Source organism: Gavialis gangeticus, unplaced genomic scaffold (genome assembly GCF_001723915.1).
Source record: "Gavialis gangeticus isolate Ggan-Ray unplaced genomic scaffold, GavGan_comp1, whole genome shotgun sequence".
Classification (NCBI taxonomy): domain Eukaryota; kingdom Metazoa; phylum Chordata; order Crocodylia; family Gavialidae; genus Gavialis; species Gavialis gangeticus.
The window spans coordinates 10,600,849-10,615,901 of NW_017729003.1; the positions used below are offsets into that span (position 1 = coordinate 10,600,849).

Sequence of the window (15,053 nt, forward strand, 5' to 3'; positions counted from 1 at the left end):
TACCTGGTAATTTTGGGTGCCTCATGGAACTGTTAACACCTGGATTGTCTGTGTAGTAACACCTGAAACTAGTTTTAAGCACTTGTTAGGTGGCTTAAAGTTATGCCACTCCAGGGCAGGATTCTCTCTGATCCATGTTACGCAGCTCATGTCATATTAATGGGTAGCCACTCTAGGCTACACTTTAGCATAAACACCCCCGCCTCCCCTGCTGGCCCAGATTGAACCCACATTCAAATGTATAATTCTCTAGATTCTCTCATGCCTCAGCCACTTAGAAGATAATGTAATGCCAGCTTCCTCCTAGCACAAGCAATTTTCTCCATGTGACACTGCATCCCCTTATTCATGTTCTTGTCACTCTTGTGCCTGCTTTTCTGTGGTCATATCCTACCTGCAGGAAGCAGAGACACACTCAGATAACTTTTTATTACCAGTCTTAATGGATGTTATCCATCCGTTGTCTTGAATTCTGTACAAGGTGACCCTGAAACATCGTGTCTTCCTGCTAGGTCCAGAAACTGTACTGCCACAAGGGGATCTGAACTGGACTTCTGAACTTTATTCTCCTGTTTTTCTGTGCTGGAAATGGCTGGAGCTATGCACAAACCCTGCTTAGATGATGGAAAGAGATAGTGGGGAGCATTTTCAACGTACAGCCAAGAAAACCCCATCTGGGTAGTTAAGGGTTAAGCTGTAGTTTTCCACAAGCCCTGCAAAAAGGAGTCGAAGTCAGTTTGGGCCATGGCTCATCCTTTGCTCTCAGAAGAAGCAATATGAAGAAGACCTATCCCTGACCCAAGTCACTGTCCTTAGGTACTGGGTCAGGTCTGCTGTGCTGGCTGCCACAGAAGCAGAATCATCTCTATACCTTCTTAGCCTGCTCACCCATTCTGTATGGACAGGGTATGCTTCTTCTCCTTGGCCCTCTAATATGTAATGTGTGTAGCCCATGTCAGGGAGAAAGGGAGCACCTTTTCTCCCTTACTCAATAGGTAGAGTGTATAACGTGTGCGATATTTATGAACTAAGGAAGCAGCACTATGATTTTCTGCCTCAGGCCCTTTCTAGCTTAAGGGTGTGCCACTGACTTACAGATGTGGAATATGAGGGATAGGACTGAAGGGGGAAGGATATCTGCCCACTCCACCTGGCTTCACTCTTCATACTGGCACAGTTTTTCAGGGAACCAGTAAGTATCTCTGGGCCCTCTGCTGCCATCTGTAGTCCTGCCAGCCACCATGTTGTTACATGCTGTTCCTGGGAGCACTTTGTCAACTGGGCACAGCCCCTAGCCAACAGCCACTGTATGAATCCTCATTGCTTTAAAAAATAGGCTCTTCCTTAAGGAAGAATGATGTAAATAACTGGTCTGTGCATTTAGCTTACCTTGACGGACAAGGAAGATGGTCCAGTGGCTCGAAAGCTTGTGTCTCAGGTAATTCAGGTTCAGTCCTCTATTCGGCCACAGATTTTCTGTGTGACCTTGGACCCTCTGGACCACAGGTCCCCATTTGTAAAATGGCAGTGACGGACCACAGGTGTTGTGGGAATGAATACACTGAAGAAGACAAGGCACGCAGATCCTATACTATTACGGCCCAAGTGAGTACCTTCTATAGATGTCTTTGTGTTACCTACAAAGTTTAGAAACACAACTGATTTTAGATCTAGGTGAAAGGCAGCTGGCCCAGACTGTATCTCAGCCACACAAAAATGTTTTCTGAAAATGCTTATATACACTAAGCTATTGCCAAGGAAATCAGGTATGTGTCCTATTCAGTTCTTTAATGCAATGGACGCTGAAGACAAAGAACATGGTAACTCTGGAACTTCTTTGCAAAATCACTACAAATGGAAAGGGCTGTAAAGGGAACCTGACTAGAAAGCATTGCTCACTTTGGTGCCAAGGTGCTTGGATCAGGTTGTGTCATGAGTGGATTCAGGGTTTCACCCAGGGAGGTGTGGGAGCAGTGATCTGCACTGCAGGGGAGGGCTGCAGCCCAGCATCCAGGCTTCCCCCCACCCACACCAGGGTGGGCCATAGGAGCAACAGTGGGGGACTTTAAGTCCCTCAAATAGGTAAGAATTTTCCCTCTCCCTCCTTCTTCTCCATGCTCAGCAGCAAGTTTCCTCCTCTCCCATTCCTCCCAAACCACCACCACTGCTGTCTGTCCCCAGCTGACCTGGGAGGGTAGGGCAGGAGGAAGATCCGAGAGCTGCCCCTGCCCTCCTGCAGTCAGGCTGCATACAGAGCCAGGCTTAGCCAGGTGCAGCAGGTGGGTTCCCTCCCCAGTGCCTGCTCTCAGCATGGCAGGGAACATGGAGGGGGGGGGGCAGGGCAGTGAAGAGGGACCTGCCTGATGCTGCTGTTGTCCCTGGCTAAGCCTGGCTCCATGTATCACTCAGCTAGAGCAGGCAAGAGTGGTCTGGGAGCACCTTCCCAGCCCCTGTCCCCAGAGCAGCTGGAGATAGCAGCAGCAGTGGGTGGAGGAGGGATGGGAGGGGAGGTGCTGCTCAGCATGGAGAGGAGGGGAGAGGGAAGGGGGATTTTTACCTACTTGAGGGACTTAAAAGTGAAAAAAAAGTCTCTGCCTGCTTCTCCCACACAGGTTGACTGAAGGATGAGGAGGGGAGTGCATCCACACCACTGCACCCCCTCCTGGATCCATCCCCAGGTTGTGTTGGGGAGCATACCTTTTCCTCTGGTGACACATCCAGTTGTCAGTCTTACACTGGAAGCTGCAACTTACCAGGAGAAGGCTGTAAATATGGTGCAGGCTTTGTTAAAGACAGTGGCCCAGATGTCACTGAAGCCACTGGAGATCCATTACTCCATGGAGGAATTTCAATGAGCTTTAGTTCAAAGTGCCCAGCTGCCACTCTTTCAGTGCAAGGACGCTGATACACATGATGCTCAGGCGCATTTAAGTAGTGCGGTTCACTAATTAAAATGCCTGCCCTGCCTCCTGAAGCACATCTATAAAATGCTCTGCATGGTTAAATCACTGCACATTATGTTCAAATGTCCTTTATATAAATACATTCCATCTTTCAGGGCTTTTGTTCCCATTTTCTGGGCCTGCTTCTCATTGACACCACCTGCCATTGTACCACTCTGGCAATTTTGTATCCTCATAGGCAGCACAAGTTACATTTATGCTCACTGGAAACCTTTTTTCAATGCCACAGTGAGGGAGTGAAGCAATGAACTGGCAATGAAGAACAGGAAGCACTGCATCCCCTCAGCTACTTCATCATTGTGGGAAGAAATGGTGCAAGTGTTCTTGCGTGATTTGTGTTTTGTCACATCTAACTCCGTGTGTGTGTATGTGAAGACTGTCCTTGTTCATTATTCCTCTTTGAAATCCATGTTTCCCTGGCATATATTTACATAGCCACTGGAGGTCACTGTTGATCTACAGTTACAACATAAGAAGTGGCTCTCAGTAATGCTTGGAAAGATCACTACCCAGTGTCTGTCTCCTTTGGAAAATGCAATGCAAGGTTTTAAACAATCCTCTGGAGGGTGTTGTTATGTAGTAGGCTTTCTTATTTAATTTGACCCCTCAAAATCCCAGTTAGATGGGTGACTGCTAGCACATTGCACCAGGTGTAGGGATGGGATTCTGCACACTTGAACCTTTCCCTAATTTTCACGTGCTAAATGTTTTTTTATGAGATGACCTTTCACTGAAAGGATGGGACCATCAGTTCTAATTGTGCAGATCAATTTAGTGCAAGTAATTTCTCAACCTGGGGAAGGAACATTTGCTCATGAAATATCTAAGGTCTCCTGAGGAAAGACAATTGCCAAATGTTAAGTGCAGAAGTGCGTGAATAGCATATCAAGATGCAAAGTTAGAATCCTTGCAGCTGACTCTCTTATTCTCAACCTCAACAAGTTGGCAATTAAGTTGCCTATTAGAGATGGATGAATTTAATGGGAAGGTGGATGTGGATTCCTTTAAGTTTTTTCCATTTTGTGCATAACCGATGCCACCAGGTTTTAATTAAAACCTGTTTACATGCTAAAGTCATTTCAACCATTTGCACTGGTAACACAGAAGGTAGCTAGCATTTTCATGTGACAGAAGCATGCATAGCTGAATGATTTCAGATTGGAACTTCTAAGATCTTTATCATGAACTCTAGGATTTTCTTTAGGAATTTCCATATTTCTGTGGCAGGTTGGCAGTCCTGTCATTTCTCCTGTCCATGATGAAAGGTTAATGTGATGAGAAATGTGGAGCACAGATACTTTACTGGAATGCAGCCTTTCCCCAGCTAATTGTTTGCTAGTGTGTATGGAATAATTAATGGACACACCAGCATGAATTGTAGTCCTTCTTTGCAAACAGAAAGCATGAGCAGACTGTACTGCATGCAAGGAGATCTGCTTCTTGTACATTTTATTTTGCTTGGCCAGTATTCAGGCCACTTGCCACTCTGTTTGAAAAAATAATGTAGTGTCTGAAGATGTTTCACTTATATTCAATAAATAGATCACCGAAAAAAGTAGGACACTGACGAGTGAGAGCTACCCTTTACATGGATTTCTCTTAGAGAAGATAAGTTACATGAATTATATGAATTGCATGAGTTTAGGACAGATGGTCCCAGGACTAGGTCCTGGATCTATATAACATATTGTCACAGGACAAACTGGCCTCTTAATGTGGTCTGGGACTAGACCTGACCTGTAATGTGTATACTGACAATTTTAGAGAAAAGGCCACCTGATCCATTAAGTCACTGCCTTTTTCTCTTTTTCTCCAATGCCTACCAGACCTGAAAATTCTGTCAGGGACGTTGACATTTTGGGTGCCTGTAGATGTGTGGGGACGCTGCTCTGACACGCTGTAATTACAGTGCGTCAGAGCAGATTTGATTAATTTGAGTCTGCTGGAGCATGGTAATTAGTGTATTCCAGCAGCCTCTACGCCTTATGTATTCAGCGTCCTCATTCTTCAAAATGGCAGCAGAGGCACTTTTAACTAAAGCTAATGGAATGAGTTTTAGTTAAAGTGTCCACGTTGCCATTTTGAAGTGTGGGATGGTGAATACAAGAGACGTGGCAGGTGATTAATTAGATTGGCTCTCAGAGCTGCTCTAATTAAAACTCCATCCCCACCCCCCTCCACCTCCAGAGCACTGTTTTAGTCCCCTCAGCTGTCAGCCTAGCCATGATGTCCACTGGGAAGCCAAGGATTGGTTAATACACCTATGGGTGCATAAACACATACTAACTTTCTGGCAGTTAAGATGACTTAACTTTTTAAAGTCAACTTAACTATCAGAGCGTACACACCTCCAATGTGTATTATCTTAAGTTGCATTAGTTAAGTTGACTTGTCTCACAAGATGGCCACTACCATATATGCTCCAATATGGCTTAAGCCAACTTAGTTAAGTCACCTTATTTTAAATCACCTTTAGTATATGTGTACACACTCTCTGTGACCAGAGAGAGTCATCTTGAAACTGCTACAGCTGTGTGTCTCTAGATAAGGACTTGACCTGATGTAGTGGCTTGCTTAGTCTAGAAGCAAGAGAAAATAGCAGAGATCTTGAAATGCTGCTGAGGACAGTGGGAATAGGCAGGATCTGGATGTCCTCTATCCTGATCACTTCTGCTCTAAAAATCATCAGTAACAACACGGACACAGGGATTTTTCTTAAGGTTTCAGCTGTGTACTGTCACAGCACTGCTGGTGACAATCACTGTCTGCCATACTCCAGTGAACAGTGATTACTCTTAACTATGTGCCAGTTGACTTTGAAAGTGCACATTTTGACTACAGCTTTTGCAATTTGCACGGTAGGTTCTTAAGCATGTAGTCCAGAGGATACAAAATATACTTTTAAATGGAAATTAAGCTGCAGCCTTAATTATGAGAGAACCGACTGCTCTGTAATAGATAATACTGCAGATATAGAGGAAACGGCATGTAGTTGTATAGTCCAGAACTGGTAACCAGTGTTCAACCATTCATCTTATCTGAGCCCCTATGCATATTCCTGTGAAAACAAGAATATGGTGCTAAAGATTGGATATCCTAGCAGGGACTAGGCAATACAGTATTCTATGTGGGTGGCAAATGTCGATGGAAATCCTGAGAGCACATGGGAAGTTAAAATTAGTCCTGCAGGGGAAAAAAAAGACGTTTGTCAACCAAGCTAAAAATTCAAGTAAGCCTCATACTATACTTGCCAACTCATTTATGGGATGAACTGCAGGCAAAGTTCAGAGCAGGACTGTGCCAGTTGCTGGAACTGAAAGCTAAACTACTAATGGGATCAACAAAATGGTACATGCTGTTGGCCACACAGTGCTTTAATACTAACAGAGCCTTGGCCAGCCAGTACCATAAAAGCAGGATAAAACTAACAGGAATGGGAAGTGAGATGCAGTGTGGCATGGAAGAAGTAAAAGGTTGAAGTGGTAAATGGGGAAAAGGAAATGAGACAGAAAGCTTGGAAGAGAAGAATCATGACAGAAGGCACTAAAGCAGATGATTATGAGAGCACAGGAGCACCACAGAATATTAAAGGCTGAAAAGCAAATAAGTGAGCGGTGAGAGAGAGGTTTTATTGATGGATAGTTTTAAAACCCCCACTCCCCCGTCTTGCCAGCTATCTGAAGCCCAGAATAAAGAAATATAACTAGGTCTATGTTCCTTACTTCCAGAGTCACAAGGTAGTTCTGCCATTTAAGCCAGAGATGAAGGTCTGTTGTAATGGCTGTACCTGTCCTTGGGCCTCCTCAGGGTAAAATTACGCAGTGATCTGCAGAACCTTGAACTGCTCAACAGATGCAAAGAAGTGCAAGATATTACCAACAGCTTGCCTGATATCTCAGATGTTCACAAGATTGAGATAAACCGGGGTCTTTAGGTCTGTGGCAACCCTCATCTCCCAGGGCTTAGCTCTAAAGAGGCCAAGCTAAACAGAGTGGAACCCCTCCAGAGTTTTGCAACTTTGGGGGATGTTAGCTCCAGCCCCCTGGATCTCCTTGGAGCAAAACAAGCTCCTTGTAGAACCTGAGCAGTGTTGAATACAGCAGGCTTTAATGATGCTTTTCTCAGGGGGTTCTGTAGAGACTGTATTAAGCAAAATATCTGCTTTCTGCCTGGGTCCCCTTCCTGCTGGCAAGTCTCGAAAAAAATTACAAAGTCAAATAGAAAAAAAAAGTAAAAATATATTACATTTATTCAGTAAACAAACCAAATGGTGGATATAGCCAAATCTGAAAAGGCAGCAAAACAAAAAAGGGGGTTTTTAAATAAACCTTATAGCAAGAACCAAAATTCACAATTTTTTGCAGTGTTTTTAATTTTCACAAAGAACATTTTTTTAAAGAAAAATCAGGACAAAAATAGTGGGACAAAGTAAAGTATGTAAGCCTTTGTTATGTTTCTCTTAGGCAACTTCTCCATTTTATTCATTCAGAATATTTAAATTCAGAAAAGGACCACTATCCTCATCAAACCTGATTTTCTGCCTTGTGCACAGCACGGATTTTCATTGTGTAATAACCTATACTCATCCCAATAACCTGGGCTACACGAAAGCATTACACACACACACACACACACACACACACACACACGGAAAAACAAATTACCCAAATACTTTGGCAATCTTTTTGCCTATTAATAATTGCATCTTTTTTACAATTTTCACTTTGCTAACTTCAATTCAGCTGATAAATCAGAAGGTATGGGCACTTGAGCAAAATAGGTTCAGGGCTAACTACCTAGGTAACACTGTTTCCCCATGGTGCTAGTCTACATGAGTTATTTTTCCCCACAGTTATTGAGGGGTAAGCTAAATCAGTTATTGAGGAGTAAGGGCAGTTGACATGAAATAGCTGACACATTGTACACTTACTTAGCTTATTTTCTAATAACTTGTTCATGTGTCTGTGCCCACAGATCTCTTACCTTTCTAATACTGTAAGTCTTCTCCCTGTGTAGGCAGTTGCAGACAATGGTCAAGTCACATCTTAACCTAGGCTTTCATAAAGTATACAGACTGAATGCCTTAAGTTCCTCATTGTAAAGCAGGTTTTCAACATTTTTTCTGAAGTCTAGATGCCAGAATTTGGATGTTTGACCACAGTTCCATGAAATGAGAAACAATATCCTTACTGGAGATCTAGTCTCTTAAAGGGGGACTTTGCCATCATGAAAACTCTTATCTAAGACCTACTTACACACAAATGTATTTACTTTCACATTACCTTCCCAACGTTCAATTAGTTTTGCTAATGTGGAAAACTGCATGGATGAAATCCTTCCATCTCCCACCTGAAGTCAGCAACTGCACCAGAAATAAATTTTATCCTAATTATATAACAGATCAATTTCTTCCACCTTCCTTTTCCCCTTCTGGATTTCTGAGATATTGTGCATTCACTTGAGGATCAGGAAGAAGACATTCAGTTGAGATGGAATGGAGATGAACTCCTGTTCAAGTGCAATCACCTTTAATGATATCAAGAGGAACAGATGTATTGGCAGGTTAAGGATTTTCTCTTTCTTCTCACTCTCTCTCCCCAAAAGTTATCCTAATGGAAAAGTCTCTAAGGGTTATACTTAAAAAAAACAGGTCACTAAAAGATCAAGTGACATTTTCCATGTCTGTGGACACTATCACATCATGCAAATACAACAGTGCGTTTCAATCCCCTTCCTTGGCCAGGCAAATTTCTGACCAGATCCTTTGGGAGTGCTCCCTTGATTATGGTTGCTCAGGTAAGTAGAGAGAAATCTGTGACTAAAGCTTCATTTTGGGTAGCTTCTTTCAGAACATTTTTTTTTTACCAGTTCAGTTTTATTCAGTGACTTTCAAACACAGGCTCTTAGTTGCAAGGCTCACAGTGATCTACCTATGCTTGTAAAGAATCACTTCTTTTAGAATGAGAGACCCAGTAAAGGCAGGATTGAAGAAAATTCTACATTTCTGCCCTTCAGTGTCTCAAATACTTGGTAACAGAGCCATTTTGGTTTGACTGAACTTTGATTCTATTTCTGTTCCTTTGCCTCTGAGAACTGTATTTTGTACATGTTGGAGTTAGACTGTCCAAGGGATGCTCTTAGATACATTTTAGAGATTTACATTCCAACTGTATTTGGTGCCCTGATTTCTGTATTCTTTTCTTGCAACAGGGACAGTTTGTTTCTTTAAAAATGTTTAAAATGTTTTGTTTTAAAAAGCGGGCACTTGTGGGAGTTACAAAAGGGTCTGGTGCACCCACTTCAGGCCGGGATCTAGCTAATGGAATTTGGGAGCAAAGAACAGAAAGAAATGCTAAATCCGGACCCAGTACACACTGATTCTTCTACTCGTCTTTTTCCTCTGCCAACAGGATCTTGCACATCTCAGAGTTGGCTGTATGCAAGGCAAAATCACGCCCAGCAAGCATGCCTCGACGCCCCTTGCGGACAGTAATGCTTTGGTTCACTGAGGTTTCAGAGATGGTAAAGATTTCTCTGTGGAAGAAAACAGCAAAAAGACAGCTAAGAGTTTAGAATGATACAAGGTTAGGCTAGCATGTCTACTCAGATCAGCATGGGCATTCCTTCCTTAAAATGTCTGATCTGTAAAAATACTGGGGTATCTTCTTCACCTGGACTGCCTATACACATGCTCCAATATGTTCTGATTAGAACATGTTGGACCAGACTCAGTTCAGTTGATTAACTGAATCTGCTGGAGCGTTTTAATTATAAACTGAATCTGCTGCAGCATCTCATGTATTCAGTGTCTTGCATTTCAAAATGGTGGCAGGGATGCTTAACTAAAGCTCATTTGACCACCATATTGAACACATGAGATGCTCCAGTGTTTTAATTACAGAGGCTCCTGAGAGCCACTAATTAAAATGGCTCCCTACCCTGGAGCACTTGTATAGGTATCCATAGGTGTTTGCCTTTGAGCTGATCTAAGTGCTCAGGAAATGCATTCTTCTTTAGAGCCATGCCATTCCCAAGGGTAGGGAGAGGAGAACAGGGCTGACTAGGGCTCCAGAGCACCTGCAGTTGCTTATCATATCCTATTTTTTTTCCCAATGGGAAAGTGAAATTCAAATGATGTAGTTTCTGTAAATAATCATACTTTCCTCTCTTTTTTCTCTCACAGTATAGTCTTATCATACATACACATGCTTCCTTTGAGATGATTTGATGTTTTTGGAGAAATAATTTTGTGGGATTTTTATAATTTTTGCAATAGAGCCAATATTTTCAAAAGTGAGTGTTTTTGGATGACTCCCTTTTATATATGCCCATCCTGGGATATCTTAAAGAGCTTGATTTTCAGAGCAGCTAATGTGAGAACTAACAGTGCATTTGGTATTCAAATATATCTGAGTTATCAAATGAGAGAGAAAGGCCTTCTCATAGTGACTCACACTACGGCCCTATTCTTACTACCACTGCATCAAGCAGTCTTTATAGGTCTGTTGCTTGTCAGTGTTCTCTACTTCTGTCGATGGAATTCTGTTGCTACTTGAAATCAGTTCAATATTCATGTTATATAAAAATGGAATAACTTACACATTTAATCTTTAACATGTATTAGGTAGGACTTTTCTTTTCGCTTTCCTCTCACAACCCTTGGGGGGTAATTTCATTGATTGTTTCAGCTATAAAGTGGCTGGTGTCTAAATATTTCCTGAGCAGGATGAGCCATAGCTGTCTACAGTTATATTACTGCTCCCAGTAATCAATTCAAGAGGGGAGATTTCACCAGGGAAAAGTTTTGAAGAATAAGCTGATTTCTGGCACCTGCCTACACTGAATAGTGGACAAGAGACTGTGGCAGACTGGACTTCTTGGCTATATAGCAAGATCTGATTGGTGGGGAAATTACTAATTTCTGAAGGGTTTCACTCTTTGAATCACAGAACTATAGAAAATTAGGGCTGGAAGAGACCTTTGGAGATCAGCTAGTCCAACCATGACCAGGAAGGGTTCCACCCTCTCTCTGGCTTGGTTTTTGGTGCCTACTTTGTGGATGAAGTTTTCTTTCTGTCCCTGAAGTGTCTTGGGAGTGGTTACAAGGCCCAACGCTTTTCTTTGGGAGCAAGGTTATTTGCTAGATGCATGCTCTCAGATAGCCGCAGTGGGTGCATCCAGACCCATATGTCCATATGTGGTATACAGTGCTGCAGACCCATCTGTGGCATTGCAGGTATTCCCCATGCTGCTTATTTGCAGCGTGGGTTGGTTTTTTTTCTTCTTGTTTTTTTTTACATCAGGAGACCCGGTATCAAAAAAAACCCACACTAGAAAAAAGCGGAGTGGTTCACACGGTTGCAGTGTGCGCCGCCCAAAAACGGAGACTAGCTGGCCACTCCAGCTGCCAGCCAGGCTTCCTGCTGATGGATCACCACTGTTGGATACCTGGGAGGCCCCCAGGATCCCAGGTTAGACTGCTGGGACCAGCCCAGGGGCTGACCCCAGCCTTCCCTACCCCACCTGGGGCAACTTGCTATGGACCAGAGCACACATGCACAGGTGTTCCCCAAGGACAAGTAGCAGTGGCACAAATATGTACCAATGCTATCTGTCCCTGGTAAAATGTATGCGTGTGCTTGTCTGGATGCGCCCACTGAGTCCTTCTGAGCCAAAGTCAGTCCTAGGAACAATGCCAGGGTGTCTGCCTCTGATGTCATGCAACGGCAAAAAAACTGCTTGAGATCTATTTATGTCAAAAGGCATCCATGAAAGATGCATCAGCAAGCAGATCAAAAAACAGTTGTGCTGTGTCTAGGTGGAAATCAATATTGGCATTAGGGCCAGCAATTATACTATAAAAGAGGTTTATCACCACAATACTGTAACAGATAACCCAGCAACTTTTGTGCACAGGGTTTGCCTTAACACTCCTTAGTCTGGTCTGCTCTCTGGCATTGTCCATAGCTTCCACTAACCTTTACTGACTTCCCTGGATGGAGGGACTGAGATGAACCTGCTTTAAATCAAGTTCTGGAGATTGGATCCATTAGTAATTGTTACAAAAACCAGGGCAATAAATAATTGGCTCCTTGAGAACTGTTTTTCATAATATCTTCCTCTCTTCTCTCTAGTTCAGTTTTTGTAACCTTGGATATCAGAGATGATGGTCAAGAATCCCTGGAAGTAGTGCACTCTGCTGGACTGAGTTCTAGGATTAGGCAAATGGCAATGAATTCTGCAGAATCCCCACTCGACAAAGAGTTGCACTAAACCCTGTGTTGTGCCAGCAAGTGGAAGAGGCTGCAGTGTATGGCAGTGTCCCCCCTCTGCAGTCCTGGCCTAGAAATCCACATCTTACCTGTAAGGAAGCTGTTCCTCATTGAGCTGCAGACACATGAGCATGGGACTCCCAGAAAATCTTAAAGCAGTAGCAAAATTGAGTGCAGTTTCCACCTCAGTCTGGCTTCTTAAGCTAGCTTGAAAGAATGGGGCATCTAATTCTGCTTGGAAATCAATGGCCAGTCCACCCCTGCAACAGGAGAAAGCAAAGGTCCTGCCCCTGAACAAAGCATATTGGGGGGGGAACTAAGTTGTCATTCACTTACCTTGTTCTGATTTCAGTTTTTGATTCCTGCTCCCATATATTCACATCAATGTTGGCTGAAATATCTATCCCAAGTCCCCCCTGAAGTTCAACTACTGCTTGCAGCCCAGACTGAAGGGGAATTGCCTGAAGAACAGAAGAAAAGAGTATTTGTTTAGAGTGTGCCTGCACTTTTCTTGACCTTAATTGTGGGCGCCTCTACATGTGTGTCCGACTGTGCAGCTGTCATATAGTACTTTAGCAAGTACTACATGACTGCGCAGTAAACCACCATTATTGCACGGTCCCATAGGCACACAGGTCATTTCCAACCCTACTGTGTAATAGAAATGAACTACTGTACAGTAGCTTGTTGCTACTGCACAGTAGCATCGGCATCACAGTTCATGCTTGCTGATGCTATGTTGCCATAGAGATGAGCTATGTTGTTGTAGCTCATTGCTATGGCAATGCAGCATCTCATGTAGACACACCCTGCTTTATGCAAAACAACATTAACAAAAGAAGTTAAAGAGCAATTAGCCAGAAGGGATACTAGCTGCACTGCACTGCCTAATCCTGCTGGCCAGGATACAGTGACCCTGCAGTTTCCACATGCTAATTAATAAACCAGTTTTAAAATATCTTTCATTAATACTGCCCTTAGGTTAGGTTGAGCATTGTAATGAGTACTGGGCATGAGCAAATGGGTTGCAAACAGGGCCCTTCAGGAAGATTTGCTATGCTAGAGTATACCCTGTGGATTAAAAGGAGCTCTAGTGATCCCTGGCTAGCATCACCAGAGCTCTAACTGGTAGCTTGGATGACAGAAGGTCCTTCTGTCATATAGTTGTTACCTGTTGATGATCCATTAGCAGAACATTGCCTTTGATCACATTTGTGGGCTCTTCACTGCTTAAGAGAACCTTGGCCATGAGGTCTGTATATCCTTGGAAGAAAACAACTGGCCGTAACTGAACATCAAAGACAATGGCAGACATCCCAGCCATCAGCTGCTGCTCCTCTTCTTCATTAGTGTTCTCTCCCATCACTGAGTCCAGCCCCTTTGCTTCAAAAGTGACCTTAAAATATACAGGCAGAGAAAAATCAGCTGCACAAGGCTTGGTTTCTCAAGGGTTAGCTTTAACCATTTTCCTACTTGGGGAAGCTGGATAACAAGCTTGTCTGATGTAGTGCAGTACTCCATCTTTCACAAACCAATCTCTTCTTGGAGCAGTTGCCATCTTTAAGTGGAAGTATTTTTATTTCTGTAGGCAGATATTTGCAAAGTTGTTTTTTCTATAAAATCTGCCCTGAAATGTGCTTAAGAAGGGCCTGTTTTACCCAAACTAGCCAGTACAATTTTATATACAGAGCAGTCTCCTTCATATATAAGTAAGCTATTAGCATTTTATATAAGGTAGGCTTCTCTTGGGCTACATTATGTTTACTTGTCCCGAAAGATGGTTATTGCAGTAGGGGCAGGAGTTCAGAACTGGGGCTCCCCTTTGTGACCCCAGATAAAACTAGGACTGCCCATGAAGGAGAAGCAAGAGAAGTCAGACTGAACTTGATACAAGTGGTGTGGGACCAGATTTGAAGCAGACTGAGAGAAATCCAAGTAAACTTGGATGTGTAAACTATAAGAGGACAGCACCAGGTGACCTTGGCCAGCTATTCTGGAGGCCTGCTCGGAGAAGCTAGATGGGAAGCAGAATTACTTAAAACAGTAGCAGACCAATGGCTCTATAGTGAATTGGGAAGTGATTATATTTAAAGCCCAGTAAATTGATTGATGTCATATATCTTGACTTCAAAAAAGTCTTTGGTCTGGTATCCCATGATCACCTCTTGGCGAAACTGGCCAATTGTGGCCTTGGGTCCACCACGATCCGCTGGCTGGGAAATTGGCTCCGTGGTCGGACCCAGAGGGTAGTAATTGATGGAAGTCAATCATCATGGTGCTCTGTGACCAGTGGGGTCCCCCAAGGCTCTGTCCTTGGACCCATATTGTTCAATGTCCTCATTAATGATGTGGACACTGGAGTCAGAAGCGGACTGGCCAAGTTTGCCGATGACACCAAACTTTGGGGCAAAGCATCCACACCAGAAGACAGGCAGGTGATCCAGGCTGACCTGGACAGGCTCAGCAAATGGGTGGACGAGAACCTGATGGTGTTTAACACTGAAAAATGGAAGGCTCTCCACCTTGGGAGGAAAAACCTGCAGCATCCTTATAGGCTCAGCAGTGCTGTGCTGGCTAGCACTACGGAAGAAAGAGACTTGGGGATCATCATCGACCACAAGATGAACATGAGCCTGCAACGTGATGCCGCAGCTAGTAAAGCAACCAAAATCTTGGCTTGTATCCATAGATGCTTCTCAAGCAAATCCCAGGAAGTCATTCTTCCCTTGTACTCGGCCTTGGTGAGGCCACAGGTGGAGTACTGTGTCCAGTTTTGGGCTCCACAATTCAAAAAGGATGTGGAGAAGCTTGAGAGAGT

General features: G+C 43.5%; 1 protein-coding gene across 1 annotated transcript in view; it reads right to left on the minus strand.

Moving 5' to 3' along the window:
* Positions 1–7,189: 7,189 nt before the first annotated feature.
* LOC109290967 (microsomal triglyceride transfer protein large subunit-like) overlaps positions 7,190–15,053 on the minus strand; it is a 53,525-nt gene continuing 45,661 nt past the window's right edge. The window contains exons 15-18 of the mRNA XM_019507814.1: positions 13,407–13,631; positions 12,572–12,696; positions 12,325–12,495; positions 7,190–9,497 (exon numbers count right to left, since the gene is read on the minus strand). Coding sequence (XP_019363359.1) covers positions 9,347–9,497; positions 12,325–12,495; positions 12,572–12,696; positions 13,407–13,631 — 672 coding nt within the window. The 3' untranslated portion in view covers positions 7,190–9,346. The remainder of the gene's footprint in view (positions 9,498–12,324; positions 12,496–12,571; positions 12,697–13,406; positions 13,632–15,053) is intronic.